This window comes from Manacus candei, unplaced genomic scaffold, assembly GCF_025592945.1.
Source record: "Manacus candei isolate 608988 ecotype Guabito, Panama unplaced genomic scaffold, ASM2559294v1 h1tg000162l, whole genome shotgun sequence".
NCBI lineage: Eukaryota > Metazoa > Chordata > Aves > Passeriformes > Pipridae > Manacus > Manacus candei.
Window position 1 is genome coordinate 366,205 of NW_026138210.1, and position 14,838 is coordinate 381,042.

A 14,838-nucleotide genomic window follows, 5' to 3' on the forward strand; every position below is an offset into this window, starting at 1 on the left:
CCTGCGGGGGGCAGTGGGGGCTGCCCAGGGCGGGCACTGCCCAGGGAGATCGCCCCCCGCCCCCGCGGCATCCGCTGATCGCGGCGCTTCCCCCGCTTTGGCCCCAAAGCGGCGCCTTTAAGGCCGAGTTTAAGCGCAGGGCCCGCGAGTTCAGCTCGGCCCGGCCCGGGGGTCCCGCCGCTCGGGCCCGTCCAGGGGGCCCGGGGGTGGCGGGGGGACCCGGGGCGGTGCCGGGAGGGGTCCCGAAGGGGATCCCGGGGCATTCCCGGCAATTCCCCCGTGCCCGCCCCCCGCGCTCCCTCGGCCACTTTCGCTTCCGCGTCTCCCGAACTGCGCCCAGCGGGGCCAGCGGAGCAGCGCGATGGCTCCAGCGCTGGGGCTGGGGGCGCTCCTGGCGCTCCTGGGGGTCTTGGCGGTCTTGGGGGGGCAGCCCGAGGGTAAGTGGGACCCCCGGAACGGGCAACTCCTCAGCCTTTATTGCCGGGCACCGGCACTTCCCTGAACCTCCATTTCCGGGCACCGGGACCCCCCTGCACCCTCTCCCTCCGCACCGGGACCCCCTTAAACCTCCCTATGCGGCACCGGGACCGCCTCATTTCCATTCCTGGGCACCGAGACCCCCTTGAACACCCATTCCTGGGCACGGGAACTCCACTGAACCTCCATTTCCAGGCACTGGGACCTCCCTGCACCCTCTGTCTCTGCACTGGGACCCCCTGAATCCCGATTGCTGGGCACGGGAACCCCCTGAGCCCCCATTCCCGGAAGGAGACCCTCCTGAACACCCACTCCTGGGTACCGGGACCCCCCTGAACACCCACTCCTGGGTACCGGGACCTCCCTGAACTTCCATTCCCGGGCAGCGGGATCCCTCTGCACCCTCTCCGTCAGCACCGGGAACCCCCTAAACCTCCCTATGCGGCACCGGGACCGCCTCATTTCCATTCCTGGGCACAGAGACCCCCTTGAACACCCGTTCCCGGGCACGGGAACCTCCCTCAACCTCCATTCCCGGCCACAGGGACGCCTCTGGAGCCCCATTCCTGAGTACTGGGACCCCCCGGAACACCCATTCTTCGGCTCGGGAACCCTCCGGGACCCCCATCCCTTGATCCAGGACCCCTCTGAACCCCCTTATCCTCAACAAATACCCCCCTGTGCCCCTTTTCCTGCCAATCCCGCCTCTCCCAGCCCCCTGATCCTCCCTTTTCCTTGACCCTGAGACCCCCTGGACCCCCATTCCTGCCTTTCTCAGCCCCCACTTCCCTCAACACAAGGGACCAATGGACTCCCCTTTCCTGGGCACAGGGACCCCCTGGATCCCCCATCCTGCCTCTCCCACTCCCAGCCCTGCCTTTCCTTGAACCTTGGCCCCTTCCCAGCTTTCCCAGTTCCACTCCCCTGACCCTTGGACCCTCCAAACCCTCCAATCTCTGTGACCTCCACAGTTCTCCACTCCCTGTGCTTCCTGCAGGGGGGTCCCAGGCGCCGGGAACGCCCTCGACCACAATTCCTGGGCACCGGGCCCCCCCCTCAACCCCCTTATCCTGCGCCAACACCCCCCTGCACCCCCTTTCCTGGACATCCTGCCTCTCCCAGACCTCCCTTTTCCTTGTCCATGAGACCCCCTGGACCCCCATTCCCGCCTTTCCCAGCCCCCAGCCCCCACTTTCCTCAACACCAGGGACCGCTGGACCCCCCTTTCCTGGGCACAGAGACCCCCTGAACCTCCATCCCACTTCTCCCAGTGCCCTCACCCCCCTTCCCCTGACCCTGGGACCCCCCTGAACCTCCATTCCTGGGCACAAGGACCCCCCTGAACCCCCTTATCCACCACCCAGTCCCCCCTGAACCCCCTTCTCTGCGACTGGGACCCCCTGCACGCCCCTATTGGGCACTGGGACCCCCCTGCAGCCCATTTCCCGGCCATCTCACCTCTCCCAATTCCCAGATGTCCCCTTTTCCTTGATCCTGGCACACCCTGGACCCCCATTCCCGTCCATCTCACATCTCCCCACCCTGTTTCCTCAACCCTGGGGACCTCTGGACCCCCTTTGCTGGACAGAGGGACCCTCTGGACCCCCCAATTCCACCTCTCCCAATCCCTGTATCTCCCTTTTCCCTGACGCCGGGACCTCCTTGAACCCTCAATCCCGTGCAGTGGGACCCCTGGCACCCCCTACCCCAGCACTGACACCCCCTGCACCAACTTCCCTGGGAACCCCAAACCCTCTTCCCGGCTCTCCCAGCTCTCCCAGTTCCCCCTTTTCTCGACCCATGGACACCCCCAGACCTCTCAAATCTCCGTGTCCCCCCAGTTCTCCACTCCCTGCGTTACCTGGATGTGGCGGTGACGGAGCCCAGCCTGGGGATCCCTCAATTCCTGTCCATGGGATATGTGGACGGGATCCCCTTCGTGCGCTACAACAGCGAGCGGGGCCGGACGGAGCCGCTGACGCCGTGGATGGCGGCCGGAGCCGAGCCGGGATATTGGGATGGACAGACCCAGATCAATGAGAGGAACCAGTTCATTGATGCCGACAACCTGGAGATAGCACAGGGCTGGTACAACTGGAGTGGGGGTGAGTGGGGGGAGCCGGGGAATGGGGGATGTGTGGGGCTGGGATGGGGATCCAAGGCGCTCCAAAGGCTGGGATGAGGCTCTGTGTGTCTCCATCAGACTCTGGGGCTCCACAGGGCTGGAATTCCAGGGTCTCCATGGATCCGATCCCGCCCCCCAGGTCTCCACACAGTGCAGCAACTTTCTGGCTGTGACCTCCTGTCCGACGGGAGTGTCCACAGAACCCTTCGGTACGGCATTGATGGGCAGGATTTCATCTCCTTCTTCCCGGAGACCGGGACCTTCATGGCGGCCGATGGAGCTGCCCGGATCATCCAGAGGAAATGGAAATCTGAAGGGTACGAGGCTCTTCAGAACGAGCTGGCACAGAGCTGTGTGGAATGGCTCCAGAAATACGTTGGATATGGGCGGGAGGCGCTGGAGCGCAAAGGTGAGTGAGACAGAATTCCCATGGGAATGTGGGATTTGGGAATGTGGGATTTGGGAGGGTGGAACTGAGGAACAAGGGAATTCCCATGGGAATTCCGTGGATGAATCTGATTCATCCAACTCCCGTGGGAATTCCATGCATGGATTCCACTGTTGTCCCATTCCAATGGGAATTCCGTGGATGGATCTAACTCCAGTCCCATTCCCATGGGAATTCCATGGATGGATCTCACCCTTATCCCATTCCAGAACCCCCCGATGTCCATCTGTCCGGGAAAGAGGAACACGGGATCCTGACGTTGTCCTGCCGTGCGTACGGATTCTACCCCGGGATGATCGGGATCAACTGGCTGAAGGGGGATGAACTGCGGGATCAGGAGACGGAGTGGGGCGGGATCGTTCCCAACAGCGACGGCACCTTCCACAGCTGGGCCAGGATCGAGGCGCTGCCGGGGGAGCGGGAGCAGTACCGGTGCCGGGTGGAGCACGCCGGAATGCCGGAGCCCGGGATCTTCGCCTGGGGTGAGGCTGGGAACGGGCAATGTGGGAACTGGGGGTTTGGGAAGGAGGAATTTGGGAGTGTGGAGCAGCGGGATGGGGGTAACCCTCCCCCTCCTGCCCCTCCTGCCCTTCCCAGAGCCGGAATCCATCTGGAATTCCAGCCCGGTGTTGGTGGCTGTGTCCGTCATCGCTGCCATCATCATCATCATCGGCCTCGTGGCAGTCGCTGTCTGGAAGCTCCGATCCGGTAACTCCCGGGATGGGGGTCGGCAAGGGGCACGGATCCGCCCGGCAGCATTCCGGGGATCCTGTGCCATGGGTGCTGATCCCGCTTTCTTTCCATAGGGAAGAGGGAGGGGAATGGATACGACCCCGCGCCCACCAGTGAGTCCCAGCAGCGTGTGTGGATCCAGATCCTCTGTGCAAGGATCCCAGGATGGATGCCGGGATTCCAGAGGGGAATGGGGGCCTAATGGCTGGAGCGGGATTGGAAGGGGATTGCAGCTCAGGGCAGGATTCCAGAGTGGGGTCAGGTGGAATTGTGGACTGGGATCAGGGCTGGATTCTGGAGTGGGATTGGCGTGGGATGGATGGAGTGGGATTGGGGTGGGAGGGACGGAGCAGGATCAGGAGGGAATCCAGAGCAGTTCCTACTCTCCCTGGGCTCCACAGCCAGATCCATCCCCTGGGATGGGAACAGGGACATGGTGACTCCTTTCCCCGCTCTCATCCCAGCAGGAATCACGGCCTGAGTGATCCTGGAGCTGGATCCGCCCCTTCCCTCTCCCTGTGGAAAGGCAGGAGCTGCTGGCAGAGCTCATCCCGCTGCTCCCACCCACCCCGGCCGCCCTGCGGCTCTTCTGGATGGATCAACTTCCTGCTTTTTCCCGTGTGAAACCCAGGACCACAATTATTCCTGAGGCTTTAATTTGGGTGTGAAAATCTCCTGCTTTGGGCAAGAAATCCTGGCTCCTCCTCCGGCATCTGGCAGTTCCTCTGTGGGAACCAGGAATGGGAATGGGGACAGGGGGGACTGGGATGGGGACATTGGGGACAGGGATGGGGACACTGGGAGTAGGTTACAGACATCAGGAATGGAAATGGGAACTCCAGGAATGGGAATGGGGACATTGGGAGCAGGTTGGAGTCACCAGGAATGGGATTTGAGACACCGGGAATGGTAATGGGGACATGGGAGACCAGGATAGGGATAGTGGGGACAGGAACGGAGACACTGGGAGCAGGTTGGCACAACAGGAAGTGGGAATGGGGACAGGGATGGGAACCCCAGGAATGGGAATGGGGAGAGGGATGGGAACCCCAGGAATGGGAATGGGGACAGGGATGGGGACCTCAGGAATGGGAATGGGGAGAGGGATGGGAACCCCAGGAATGGGAATGGGGACAGGGATGGGAACGTGTCTCTCCAGGAGTTGGTTCAATCCAAAGGTCGGTCCCTGGCTCGAGGCCACGGGAAGCCCCTTCTTTGGGAATGTCTGGGAACCAGGTGTCAAAGGTTTGAAAAGAGGTGTTGGAATTGTTTCCCAGTGTCCCCCCATTCCCATCTGTGTCTCCCGGGATGGGGTGGGTTGGAGCGGAGCCGCAGGCGCTGGGCAGGGGCAGTGGGGGGAGGGCGGCTCTCGGGGACACGGCGGTGGCCGCGGGGAGGGCGGGGGGTCCTTTGTTCGGGGGCTTTTGGGGTTTGTCCGGGACCGGACAGAGCGGGAGCTGATTTTGGCCACCTTGTTCTCTTTTCCTGACAGGAAGTTTTTTCCCCACGGGACACCTCGTGGAGAACGACCGAGAGAGAGAGAGAGAGCCCGACCCATCTGGGAGCGAGGTGTTCTGCTTTGGGGACTGCCCTGGGAAAAGGGACTCCTTCACTGCTGGCTGCGAGCACACGGGGCTGAGAGAGCTTTGAACTGCCGGGACAGTTTCTCCCCCCACCTGGGGATTTGGGACTTGGTTTTGTTTCTTCTGAAAGTTTTTGGTTGCACCATTTGTTGTTTATTCAGATTTTGTTAATAAAAAGCTGTTTCTTTTCTGCACTTCCACCTGAAGTCTCTTAATTTCTAAGTTGTAATCTTGTTTAACCAAGACCCAGTGCCCTCAGGGGGAGGAGGAGGAAAGGAGACCAAGAGGTGCTGTGGCCACTCAAACTGCAGAGGAACAACCTGTGCCAGTAGCAGCTGCCCCTCTACAGAAGAAATCCAAGACCAAATCAGCTCAGTTAGTGAGGGATGAAGGGGAAGCAGAGCCCTCAGAACAGGAGCAAGAGGCAGGGCCAGAGATAACCAGATCCCCATCCCAGGCTGAGCTGTGAGAGATGTTAAAAGATTTCAGCCTCCAGCTGGGAGAGCCCCTGCTGACCTGGCTGCTCCAGTGCTGGGATATCATGGCCCAGCATATGGAACTAGGTGGGAGTGCAGCCAAGCAACTGGGATCCCTGTCCTGGGATGTTGGGATTGACCAGGGGATTGGGAAGAGGACAGACAGGGGATAAGAGCTGGGTACAGGCTTGGGAATTGCCAGGAGGGCTTTTGAAAGGAACGTAGGGGAAAGGGATGTCTAAGAACAAGTCCCTCAGGAGAGGGAAGCAGAGAGGCTGAGTTTTGACCCCAGCACAAGGGTCTGCAGGGCAGAGCAGAGAATATGCCCACACAAGATTCTTGTGCATCCGTCTTTGCAGTTCTGACAGGCACTTCTTGTCACAACCTGTCCTCTCCACTCCAGAATAGGCCCTGGCAACCAAAGAACCAACACCCCACACCAGAGTGCAGAACAACCCATGTGCTTTGGGCCCTTTTGTTGTCCTGTCCATTCTGGCCTATCCTCTCCATTCTGGAATGGCCTCTGGAAGCCAAAGAACCAAGCCCCCCCCATGTGACAGTTCAACTCCACCCGTGTGCCAAGGACTCCTTTGTGATGTCACAGCCTGTCCTCTCCATTCTGGAATAGCCCCTGGAAACCAAAGAACCAACACCTCACACCCCCACAGTGCAGCCCCACCTGTCTGCCACGGGACTCTTTGGGATGTCACGGCCTTTCCCCCAGGAAAGAAAGCCTGGAACCTTCGGGTTTCACATGCACTTGGGGGGCCACCCTGGGCACTCCATGGGCAGCAAGAGCTTTCTGTCCTGCCACCTTTTGTCTGGCAGGAATCTTCAGCTGTGTTCAGTTTGGGCAGTCAGACTGGCAATTTCAGAGCAGGGCTCCTGCAAGTGAACGACAGCCCTTCCCTCCAGGAAAGAAACCCCTTACCCTCGGTCTCTTCTCCTGTTCCTTAAAACACAACCTGCAGGGAAGCTTTCTGGGATCTCTTCTCTTGAGAATTGGGAAGATAGACCCACTCCCATGTTTAACACCTCAGGCAAAACCACCCTTTGAACACCTTTCCCAACCCTCCCCAACCTTTCCCAAAGCCCAGATTTTACAGGTGTCCTGTAATTCTGGCCCAATCTCACCCAAGCCCACAAACCATGACAGAAACCTCTCAGCCTCATGCTGCCTCCTTCCCATTGCTGTGCCTTATGTGCAGGCAAAAGGCCTTAAAATCAAGTACCCAAAATTCATGGCCTGTTCTTTTTCCCAGAAAAGAAGGCGTGGTGAACTCCCCAGACCAGGGAATTGGAAGATCTCCCCAAAACTCCTTTGGTACACGCTGCAGGGCCAACGATTCCTCTGCTCTGCCCTGTCGGCGCTGCTTTGTCTCATCTGGGTCCCCAGAAACCGTCAGTGAAAGCCGGGGAATAAAATCTCTGAGCAGTTGGTTGGGTTCCAGAGGTGACCCTACTTCATTCAGCGCTGAAGGGACACAGGAATTGCTCTCTAACACCTGTACATCAGTTCTCAAAACTTTTAAGTATTTCTACATTATAGCAAACAAAGGAATTCCTCTCCATTGGCTTACCAGTTCTCTGCAGGAATTCTTATTCTCTCTTCCATTGACTCTTGATTTCTCACTTTGCATGATGCTTAGTCCACAGTTTTTGTCCTTTTCTTGTCTTTTCCCTAGATAGGGAGAGCCTCAGTAACTGTCTGTGTTAGTTTTGTCTTTGTCTCTAGTTTCTCTAAGGGTCTTTGTGGTTTAGAAATTCTGCCTTCTTGGTGTCCAGGTCTCAAAAATAGATTTCTCTGCCAGGTCTCTGACCACTGAAATATGGCAGGCCTTAAACTTTTCCTTTGTTTTTCTACCAAATGGCCATGGCCCAGAACTTGTCCATCATCCATTGTCTCTTGCCCCCATTCAATCTCCTGCCAGCAGTTTCTCCCCACTGCTGGGTGGGCTCCTTTGTCAAGCACTAGAACTTGTTGGGTAACAGGTCCAGTCCTGTTGCCTATTTTTCGTGGGGATCTGCAGGAGGGCATTGAGTCTTCCCTGAGCAAATTGGCAGAGGACCCCAAGCTGGCTTGCAGTGTGGAAGTGCTGAAGGGCAGGAAGGTTGTGCAGAGGGACCTGGGCAGGCTGGACCTCTGGGCCGAGCCCGTGGGCATGAGGTTCAAGAGTGCCTTTGGTGCCTTTGGGGCCTCTGGCCTCAAGAACCCCCTGCAGCTCCAGGCCAGGGGCAGAGGAGCTGCAAAGGGTCCCCGTGGGAGAGGCCCTGGGGGTGCTGGTGGACAGAGGCTGAACCTGAGCCAGCGGGTGCCCGGGTGGGCAAGAAGGCCAAGGGCAGGCTGGCCTGGATCAGAAAGAGTGTGGCAGCAGGAGCAGGGCAGGGATTCTTCTGCTGGACTGGGCACTGGTGAGGCCACCCCTGGAGTGCTGTGTCCAGCTCTGGGCCCCTCAATTCAGGGAGAACCTTGAGGGGCTGCAGTGGGTGGAGAGCAGGGCAATGGAGCTGGGCAAGGGTCTGCAGTGCATGGTCTGTGAGGAGCAGCTGAGGGAGCTGGGCTTCTCCAGCCTGGAGAAGAGGAGGCTCGGGGCTGACCTTCTCCCTGTCCACAACTTCCTGACAGGAGGCTGGAGCCAGGTGGGGGTCAGCCCCTTCTCCGAGGCAACAGGCGACAGGACAAGAGGACACGAGGACCTGCCTGTCAGGGGCTGTTTGTCAGGGACAGGAGCAGGACTTTTTGGAGAGAAACAGGGATTAGGTCTTGAAATGGGTTGCCCAGGGAGGTGGTGGAGTCACCGTCCCTGGAGGTGTTTAAGCAAAGACTGGCCATGGCACTGAGTGCCGTGCTCTGCTTGACGTGCTGGGGATGGGGCGTAGGCTGGACGCCGGTTGATCTCACAAGTCTCTGCCAAGCTCAGGGACTCTGGGCTTCTGTGCCACCCCAGCCTTTGGGGACAGCGTGCTGGTGGCTCAGAGGCTCCGTCCTTGCCTTGCCTTGCCCATCTCCTGGCTGCCAGGCAAGGGCCTTGTGACATCACAGCCTCTGTGGAACAGCGCGGGGCCTGAAAAGTGTCAGTACTGCGTCCCCGTGCCCAGAGCCTGGGCAGAAGTCGGCTGGCAGGGACGGGCAGAGACTGTGCAGAGGTGTCAGCTCGTCCCGCAGCAGCACCATGCCCAGCCAGGGCATCTCCTGGCTCCTCAGGCTCTCGGTGCTCCTGCTCTTGCCTGGCCCACTGGAGCCTTGCAGCCGTGCCACAGGTGCCATTGCTGAGAACCGGGGTTTGCCTTGGATGGCCCCTTGCCAGAAAAGGCAGGAGAGGCTGGAGAGAGGGGAAGGAGGGGGGTCAGGCCACTGGGATGGTGCCGGCGGGCCGTGAGCCCGAAGCCAGCAAGGCCTTGGGCCCACCCGGTGTCAGGGGAGGACTGAGAGCCCCCAGGGAGGAGGAAAGCTGGGCAGGCCCCAAGGCTCCTGGGCCTCTTCCTTGGCAGCCCTTTGGCCAAGGCCCCCAGGCAGAGGTGGGGCTCAGCCCCTGCCCAGCAATGGGGCACAGGCTGAGCCCCAGGGACACCAGACCCAGGCGGCCTGAGCTCTTCTTCCTGCAGCGTCTGCCTGGGGCAGCCCAGCCAGGCCTGAGTCTCTGCAGGAGAGGCCAAGCCCAGCCAGAGAGGGCTCAGCCCTCTGAGGCTGCACTCACTGCAAAGGGAACAAAACATTGGCCCAGAGGACATCCTGCCCCCAAATGGAGAACTGCAAAGGTCAAGAATAAAAAAGTCACCCCCCTCCATTAGTCAAGAAATGTTCAGACCTCTTTCCTAAAAGCATCCAGGACTCAGGTCACCCAGTTTTCTCTCTGACAAGGCTTTGCAGGGGCTGCTTGGGAAAGGGAAGCCCTGGGGCCCCAGTGCAGATGGTGGGGCTGCACTCTGGGGGGGTCGGCCTTTGGCTCTTGGCTTCCAGGGGCCCCCAGGAGTCAGTGAGCCGGGCTGGGGACGAGGGGCAGGACTGGCTGGGATTGCCTCTGGGGCCTGGCCCAGAAAATGGAAGTGTCCCCATGGGGGCAGCTGGAAAGGGCCCAGGAAGGAAATGCTGCCCCAGCGCAGGCTGTGGCAGTGGGGAGTGTGCAGGGGGAGGAGGCTGGGCCAGAACAGGGCTGGGCAAGAAGGGCCAAGCGGCGGGTGGGTTCTCCCCCGGCCCCCAGGGCCCAGCCCCTGATGGGAGGACCTTGGGCAGGGCCTGGGGCGACTGCAGGAACCTCCGAGGCAGCCCAAGGGCCGTGCTTTTGGCAGCTGGGTTGACAGGCCCAGCTCTCTGCAAGAGAAGTTGAGGGCTCTGAGCCAGAGAGGGGCTGAGAGCCGGGGCCAGGCTTGGGAATTGCCGGGAGGGGAAAGGGATGTCTAAGAACAAGTCCCTCAGGAGTTTTGACCCCAGCACAAGGGTCTGCAGGGCAGAGCAGAGAATATCCCCCACGTGAGATTGTTGTGCATCCCTCCTTGCAGTTGTGACAGGCACTTCTCTTCAAAGGTCGTTCTGTGAGCGTCTTCTTGTTCTTTCCAGGTGGGATGCAAGCGGTGGGGGGCCCTTTGGCACCGGAGGAACGATGAGCAAGTTGAGCATTTTCCTGGCAGTCTGAATCAGATGTTAATTCTGGTGGGCTGTATCTTTGGTGAATCTAAGCACATCCCTTGACATTTGGGTTTTTTTCGGGGTGGTTCGCAACCTGAGAAGCATCAGCAGAGTGGGAAGGAGGTCCCTGCAGTCAGAGGTCAGTGTAAAGGAAGCTGAGAGGGGAGCTTTGGTGAGAATGTTGCCCTCTGAGGGCATCGGTCAGTTGTGCCTTTGCCTCTGTGATGCTGAAAAACCCAGTCCGAAGAACTGCTCAGAGACTTTGGATCTTTGAGCAGCAAAGGGATTTATTGCCGACGTCGGCAGCGAGCGTGGTTCGCACCACAGAGAACTTGGTCGAGAGTTTCACACAATATCGGGGTTGTATACAATTTTCATAAATGATTAAATATGATAAATCATATTCATCTGATCACAACATCTATCTGTGCATATTAATAATGGGCAAAGCTCAGGCAGAACTCAGGCGGAGCTTCTCTTGGTCCTCAGTTCTGGGAGGGGTTTAGGTGAGTCTGGGGTCTCTGCTCCTCTCCATCAGTTCCCAGTGTCCCCATCCTGGTCCCTCATGTTCCGACTCCATTCCTGGTGTTTCCATTCCCAGTGTTCCCATTCCCATTGTTCCCATCCCATTCCTGATGTCCCCATTCCCAGTCCCTGGTGTCTCCAACCTGCTGCCAATGTCCCCGTTCCCTTTCCTGGTTTTACCATCCCAGTTCCTGCTCTCCCCAGGCTGCTCCCAGTGTCCCCAACGTGGTCCTCCAGGTCCCCCTTCCCATTCCTGGTGTCCCCATTCCCATTCCTGGTGTCTCTATTCCGATTCTAGGGTTTCCAACCCAGTTCTGTTTTCCCCATTCCCATTCCTGGTGTCCCCATTCCCATTCCTGATGTTCCCATCCCAGCTCTGTTTTCCATATTCCCATTTCCGTGTGTCCCCATTCCCAGTTCCTCCAGGGAGACCTGCTCCCAATGTCTCCATTGCTATTCCTGGTGTCTCCATCCCATTCCTGATGACCCCAACATGTTCCAGTGTCCCCAACCTTCTCTTGGTCATCCCATCCTGCTCCTGGTGTCCCCATCCCTTTCCCCATTGTCTCCTGAAGTTCCCATTTCCATTCCTGATGTCTGCAACCTGCTCCCAGTGTGCCCATCCCTGTCCCCAATGTCCCCATCCCAGCCCCCCTGTCCCCATTCCCAGTTCTGGTTCCCACAGAGGAACTGCCGGATACGGGAGGAGGAGCCAGGATTTCTTGCCCAAAGCAGGAGATTTTCACACCCAAATTAAAGCCTCAGGAATAATTGTGGTCCTGGGTTTCACACGGGAAAAAGCAGGAAGTTGATCCATGGGGAAGAGCCGCAGGGGGGCCGGGGTGGGTGGGAGCAACGGGATGAGCTCTGCCAGCAGCTCCTGCCTTTCCACAGGGAGAGGGGAGGGGCAGATCCAGCTCCGGGATCGCTCAGGCTGTGATTCCTGCTGGGATGAGAGTGGGGAAAGGAGTCACCATGTCCCTGTTCCCATCCCAGGGGATGGAGCCGGCTGTGGAGCCCAGGGAGAGTAGGGACTGCTCTGGATTCCCTCCTGATCCTGCTCCGTCCATCCCACCCCAATCCCACTCCATCCATCCCACCCCAATCCCACTCCAGAATCCAGCCGTGATCTCAGTCCACAATTCCACCTGATCCCACTCTGGAATCCTGCCCTGAGCTGCAATCCCCTTCCAATCCCGCTCCAGCCATTAGGCCCCCATTCCCCTCTGGAATCCCGGTATCCATCCTGGGATCCCTGCACAGAGGGTCTGGATCCACACACGCTGCTGGGACTCACTGGTGGGCACGGGGTCGTATCCATTCCCCTCCCTCTTCCCTATGGAAAGAAAGTGGGATCAGCACCCGTGGCACAGGATCCCCGGAATGCTCCCGGGAGTTACCGGGTCGGAGCTTCCAGACACCGACTGCCACGAGGCCGATGATGATGATGATGGCAGCGATGAGGGACACAGTGTCCTAGTTAGAACAGCTGGGACCGATTCCTCACTGGATGGGTGTAGCCCAAAACTCTGTATTCTATGGCCTTCCATGCCATTTTCCCAGGAACTGTTGTCGGGGGGTGGGGGGGGGGGCTGCGAGGTGGGGGTGGGGTCCCTGTCCTCATACCCTTTTATGGAATTCCCTGCTCTGAGAATCCTCATATCCTTTTATGGAATTCCCCACTCTGAGGGAACGAACTGAGCATCCTTTTATGGAATTCCCCGCTCAGAGAACCCTCATATCCTTTTATGGAATTCCCCGCTCTGAGGGAACGACTGACCATTCCTACCTGAACTGGAGAATATATAAACCTGGAGTTTCAGAACCTTTCCACCACTCGTGGGATCGAGAGGAAGGCTGCAGCTCACCACTCTCAACTAGACTGAGACCATCACCCTCAACTGGACTGCAATCACCCCTTCTGACCAGACTGCAACAGCTCTCCCACCAGCAGGTTTTTTTCCCTCTCCCTTTACTTTGGACTCGGGGGGGGGCCAAGGAAAACCACTTTGTTCATGCCCCAGGGTGCTGGGTTATACATTTGGGTTTTGTGGGTTAAAACCAATTGCTTGTCTGTATAATCAGACTTATTGGGCAAGGGGGGCCCAAGGAGGGCCCAAGGGGGGCCCAAGGGGGCTGGTCCAGGGGGGGAAGGGCTGCAGGGGGCGGATCCCGGAGGAGGAAACCCGCCAAAAGCGGCGGCCCAGCCGAGGGAGGAGCCGAGCGGGAGCACAAAGAAGAGCAGCCAAAAGGTCCTGGCGGTCGCTGGGCAATGGCGGGGGGGGCAAGAGTGGTTTGGGGGCCCCCGTGAGAGCCGGGGGGGAACCCCGGTAGCCGCGGAGTGGGGAGAGCGGAGAGGGGCGATCCCGGAGCTGGGGGACCCCCGGAATGCTGGAGGGGGGGGAGCAGAGAGGGAGCGCCGGGCCCCTTAAGCGGGGGTCCCGGAGAGGGGGAAGGCCTTGGAGTGTGGAGAGGAGGGGGGGCCTTGAGGCGGGGTGGGAGCCGAGAGCGCCAAGAGGTTTGCGAGGGTGGGAGCCGAGAGAGGAGGGTCGGCCGGCCCCGGGAGGCAGAGTGGGGAGAAGTGAACCCTGGGACCCCCCTGGCAACACTAAAGGGGACTCCGGAGAGTGGGAACCCCCCGGAGCCACGGGACCCCCGGCAGCCCGGAGAAGGGGGACCCCCAGTGCAGGCAGAAGTGCCATCAGGCCAGACAGGGGGGACCCCCCTAACCCCAGAGAGCAGAGAGGGGGAACTCCTGGGAGGGGTTTTTGGGCTGAATGTTTGTGTTTTGGGGGTTTTTATGGACACAAGATGCCCAGTGAGTCCTAGAGCTGCACTTGGGCAGGAGGAACCCCCAAGGCAACGCGCTCACCCCTTGTTTCCCCCCCCATCAGGATTTCTGCTTCCCAAAGCTTGGGCAGATGGAGGAGGAGGCTGCGAGGAAGAGGAAGATGCCTTGGGCCCCCCAGGCAGGTGAGGAGGAAGTCAGTGCCCCTTTGGGTGGGTCTTTTGTCTTTTGTGGCCGTCCTGCCGGGGCCGGAGTTGGGGGGATGTCCTTGGGCTTCCCTGTGGGCCGGAGGCAAATCCCCTGCGTGTCCTTGTTGGTTCCTGCCCCAGGCCCCGAGGTGAGGCCGGAGAGCGCGGAGGACAAATCCCCCCGGCAGAGCCTGGTGGGAGAGGCCGTTTTGAAGGGCTCCCCGGCGCAGGAAGGCAGCGGGGAGGAAAAGGGCCAGAGATGCCCCCGCAGGAGGGGCTCCAAAGCCAGCCCAGGGGGCTGTGAGGAGGAAAGAACCAGCGTGTGCCGGGAAGGCGGCCGGAGCTTGAGGCAGAGCTGCGAGCTGGTGGTCCCTGAGCAGCCTCCCAGCAGGGAAAAGCACTTCAGGTGCTTGGAATGTGGGAAGAACTTCAGCAAGAGATGCAACCTCCTGACGCACCAGCACATCCACACTGGGGAACGGCCTTACACGTGTGAGGAGTGTGGGAAGAGCTTCAGGAGGAGCACCCACCTCCTCAGCCACAAGCACATCCACACCGGAGAACGGCCCTTCACGTGTGGGGAGTGTGGGAAGAGCTTCAGGCAGAGCTCCCACCTCCTCAGCCACCAGATGATCCACAGTGGGGAACGGCCCTACACGTGTGGGGAATGTGGGAAGAGCTTCAATCGGAGCTCCAACCTCCGCACGCACCGTCGCATCCACAGTGGGGAAAGGCCCTACATCTGTGGGCAATGTGGGAAGAGCTTCAAACAGAGCTCAGCCCTGCTCCGACACCGGATGATCCACAGTGGAGAAAGGCCCTACATGTGTGAGGAATGTGGGAAGAGCTTCAAACGGAGCTCCCACCTG

General features: G+C 59.5%; 2 protein-coding genes across 35 annotated transcripts in view; one reads left to right on the forward strand and one right to left on the reverse strand.

Moving 5' to 3' along the window:
• Positions 1–68: 68 nt before the first annotated feature.
• The window catches only part of LOC127463463 (class I histocompatibility antigen, F10 alpha chain-like), a 158,784-nt gene continuing 144,014 nt past the window's right edge, over positions 69–14,838 (forward strand). For 12 of the 33 annotated variants that reach the window (XM_051772893.1, XM_051772905.1, XM_051772904.1 and 9 more), the window contains exons 1-5: positions 71–437; positions 2,319–2,582; positions 2,742–3,011; positions 3,260–3,532; positions 3,648–3,758. In XM_051772893.1, the coding sequence (XP_051628853.1) occupies positions 362–437; positions 2,319–2,582; positions 2,742–3,011; positions 3,260–3,532; positions 3,648–3,758 (994 nt within the window). In that variant the 5' untranslated portion in view covers positions 71–361. Of the gene's footprint in view, positions 438–2,318; positions 2,583–2,741; positions 3,012–3,259; positions 3,533–3,647; positions 3,759–3,856; positions 3,896–4,246; positions 4,383–14,838 lie in introns of those variants that run through there. The other 21 variants (XM_051772911.1, XM_051772913.1, XM_051772908.1 and 18 more) reach the window with 5 other exon arrangements.
• The window catches only part of LOC127463464 (class I histocompatibility antigen, F10 alpha chain-like), a 237,011-nt gene continuing 234,083 nt past the window's right edge, over positions 11,911–14,838 (reverse strand). The window contains exon 8 of one of the 2 annotated variants that reach the window (XM_051772924.1): positions 11,911–11,936. In XM_051772924.1, coding sequence (XP_051628884.1) covers positions 11,923–11,936 — 14 coding nt within the window. In that variant the 3' untranslated portion in view covers positions 11,911–11,922. Of the gene's footprint in view, positions 11,940–14,838 lie in introns of both variants that reach the window. The other variant, XM_051772919.1, reaches the window with a different exon arrangement.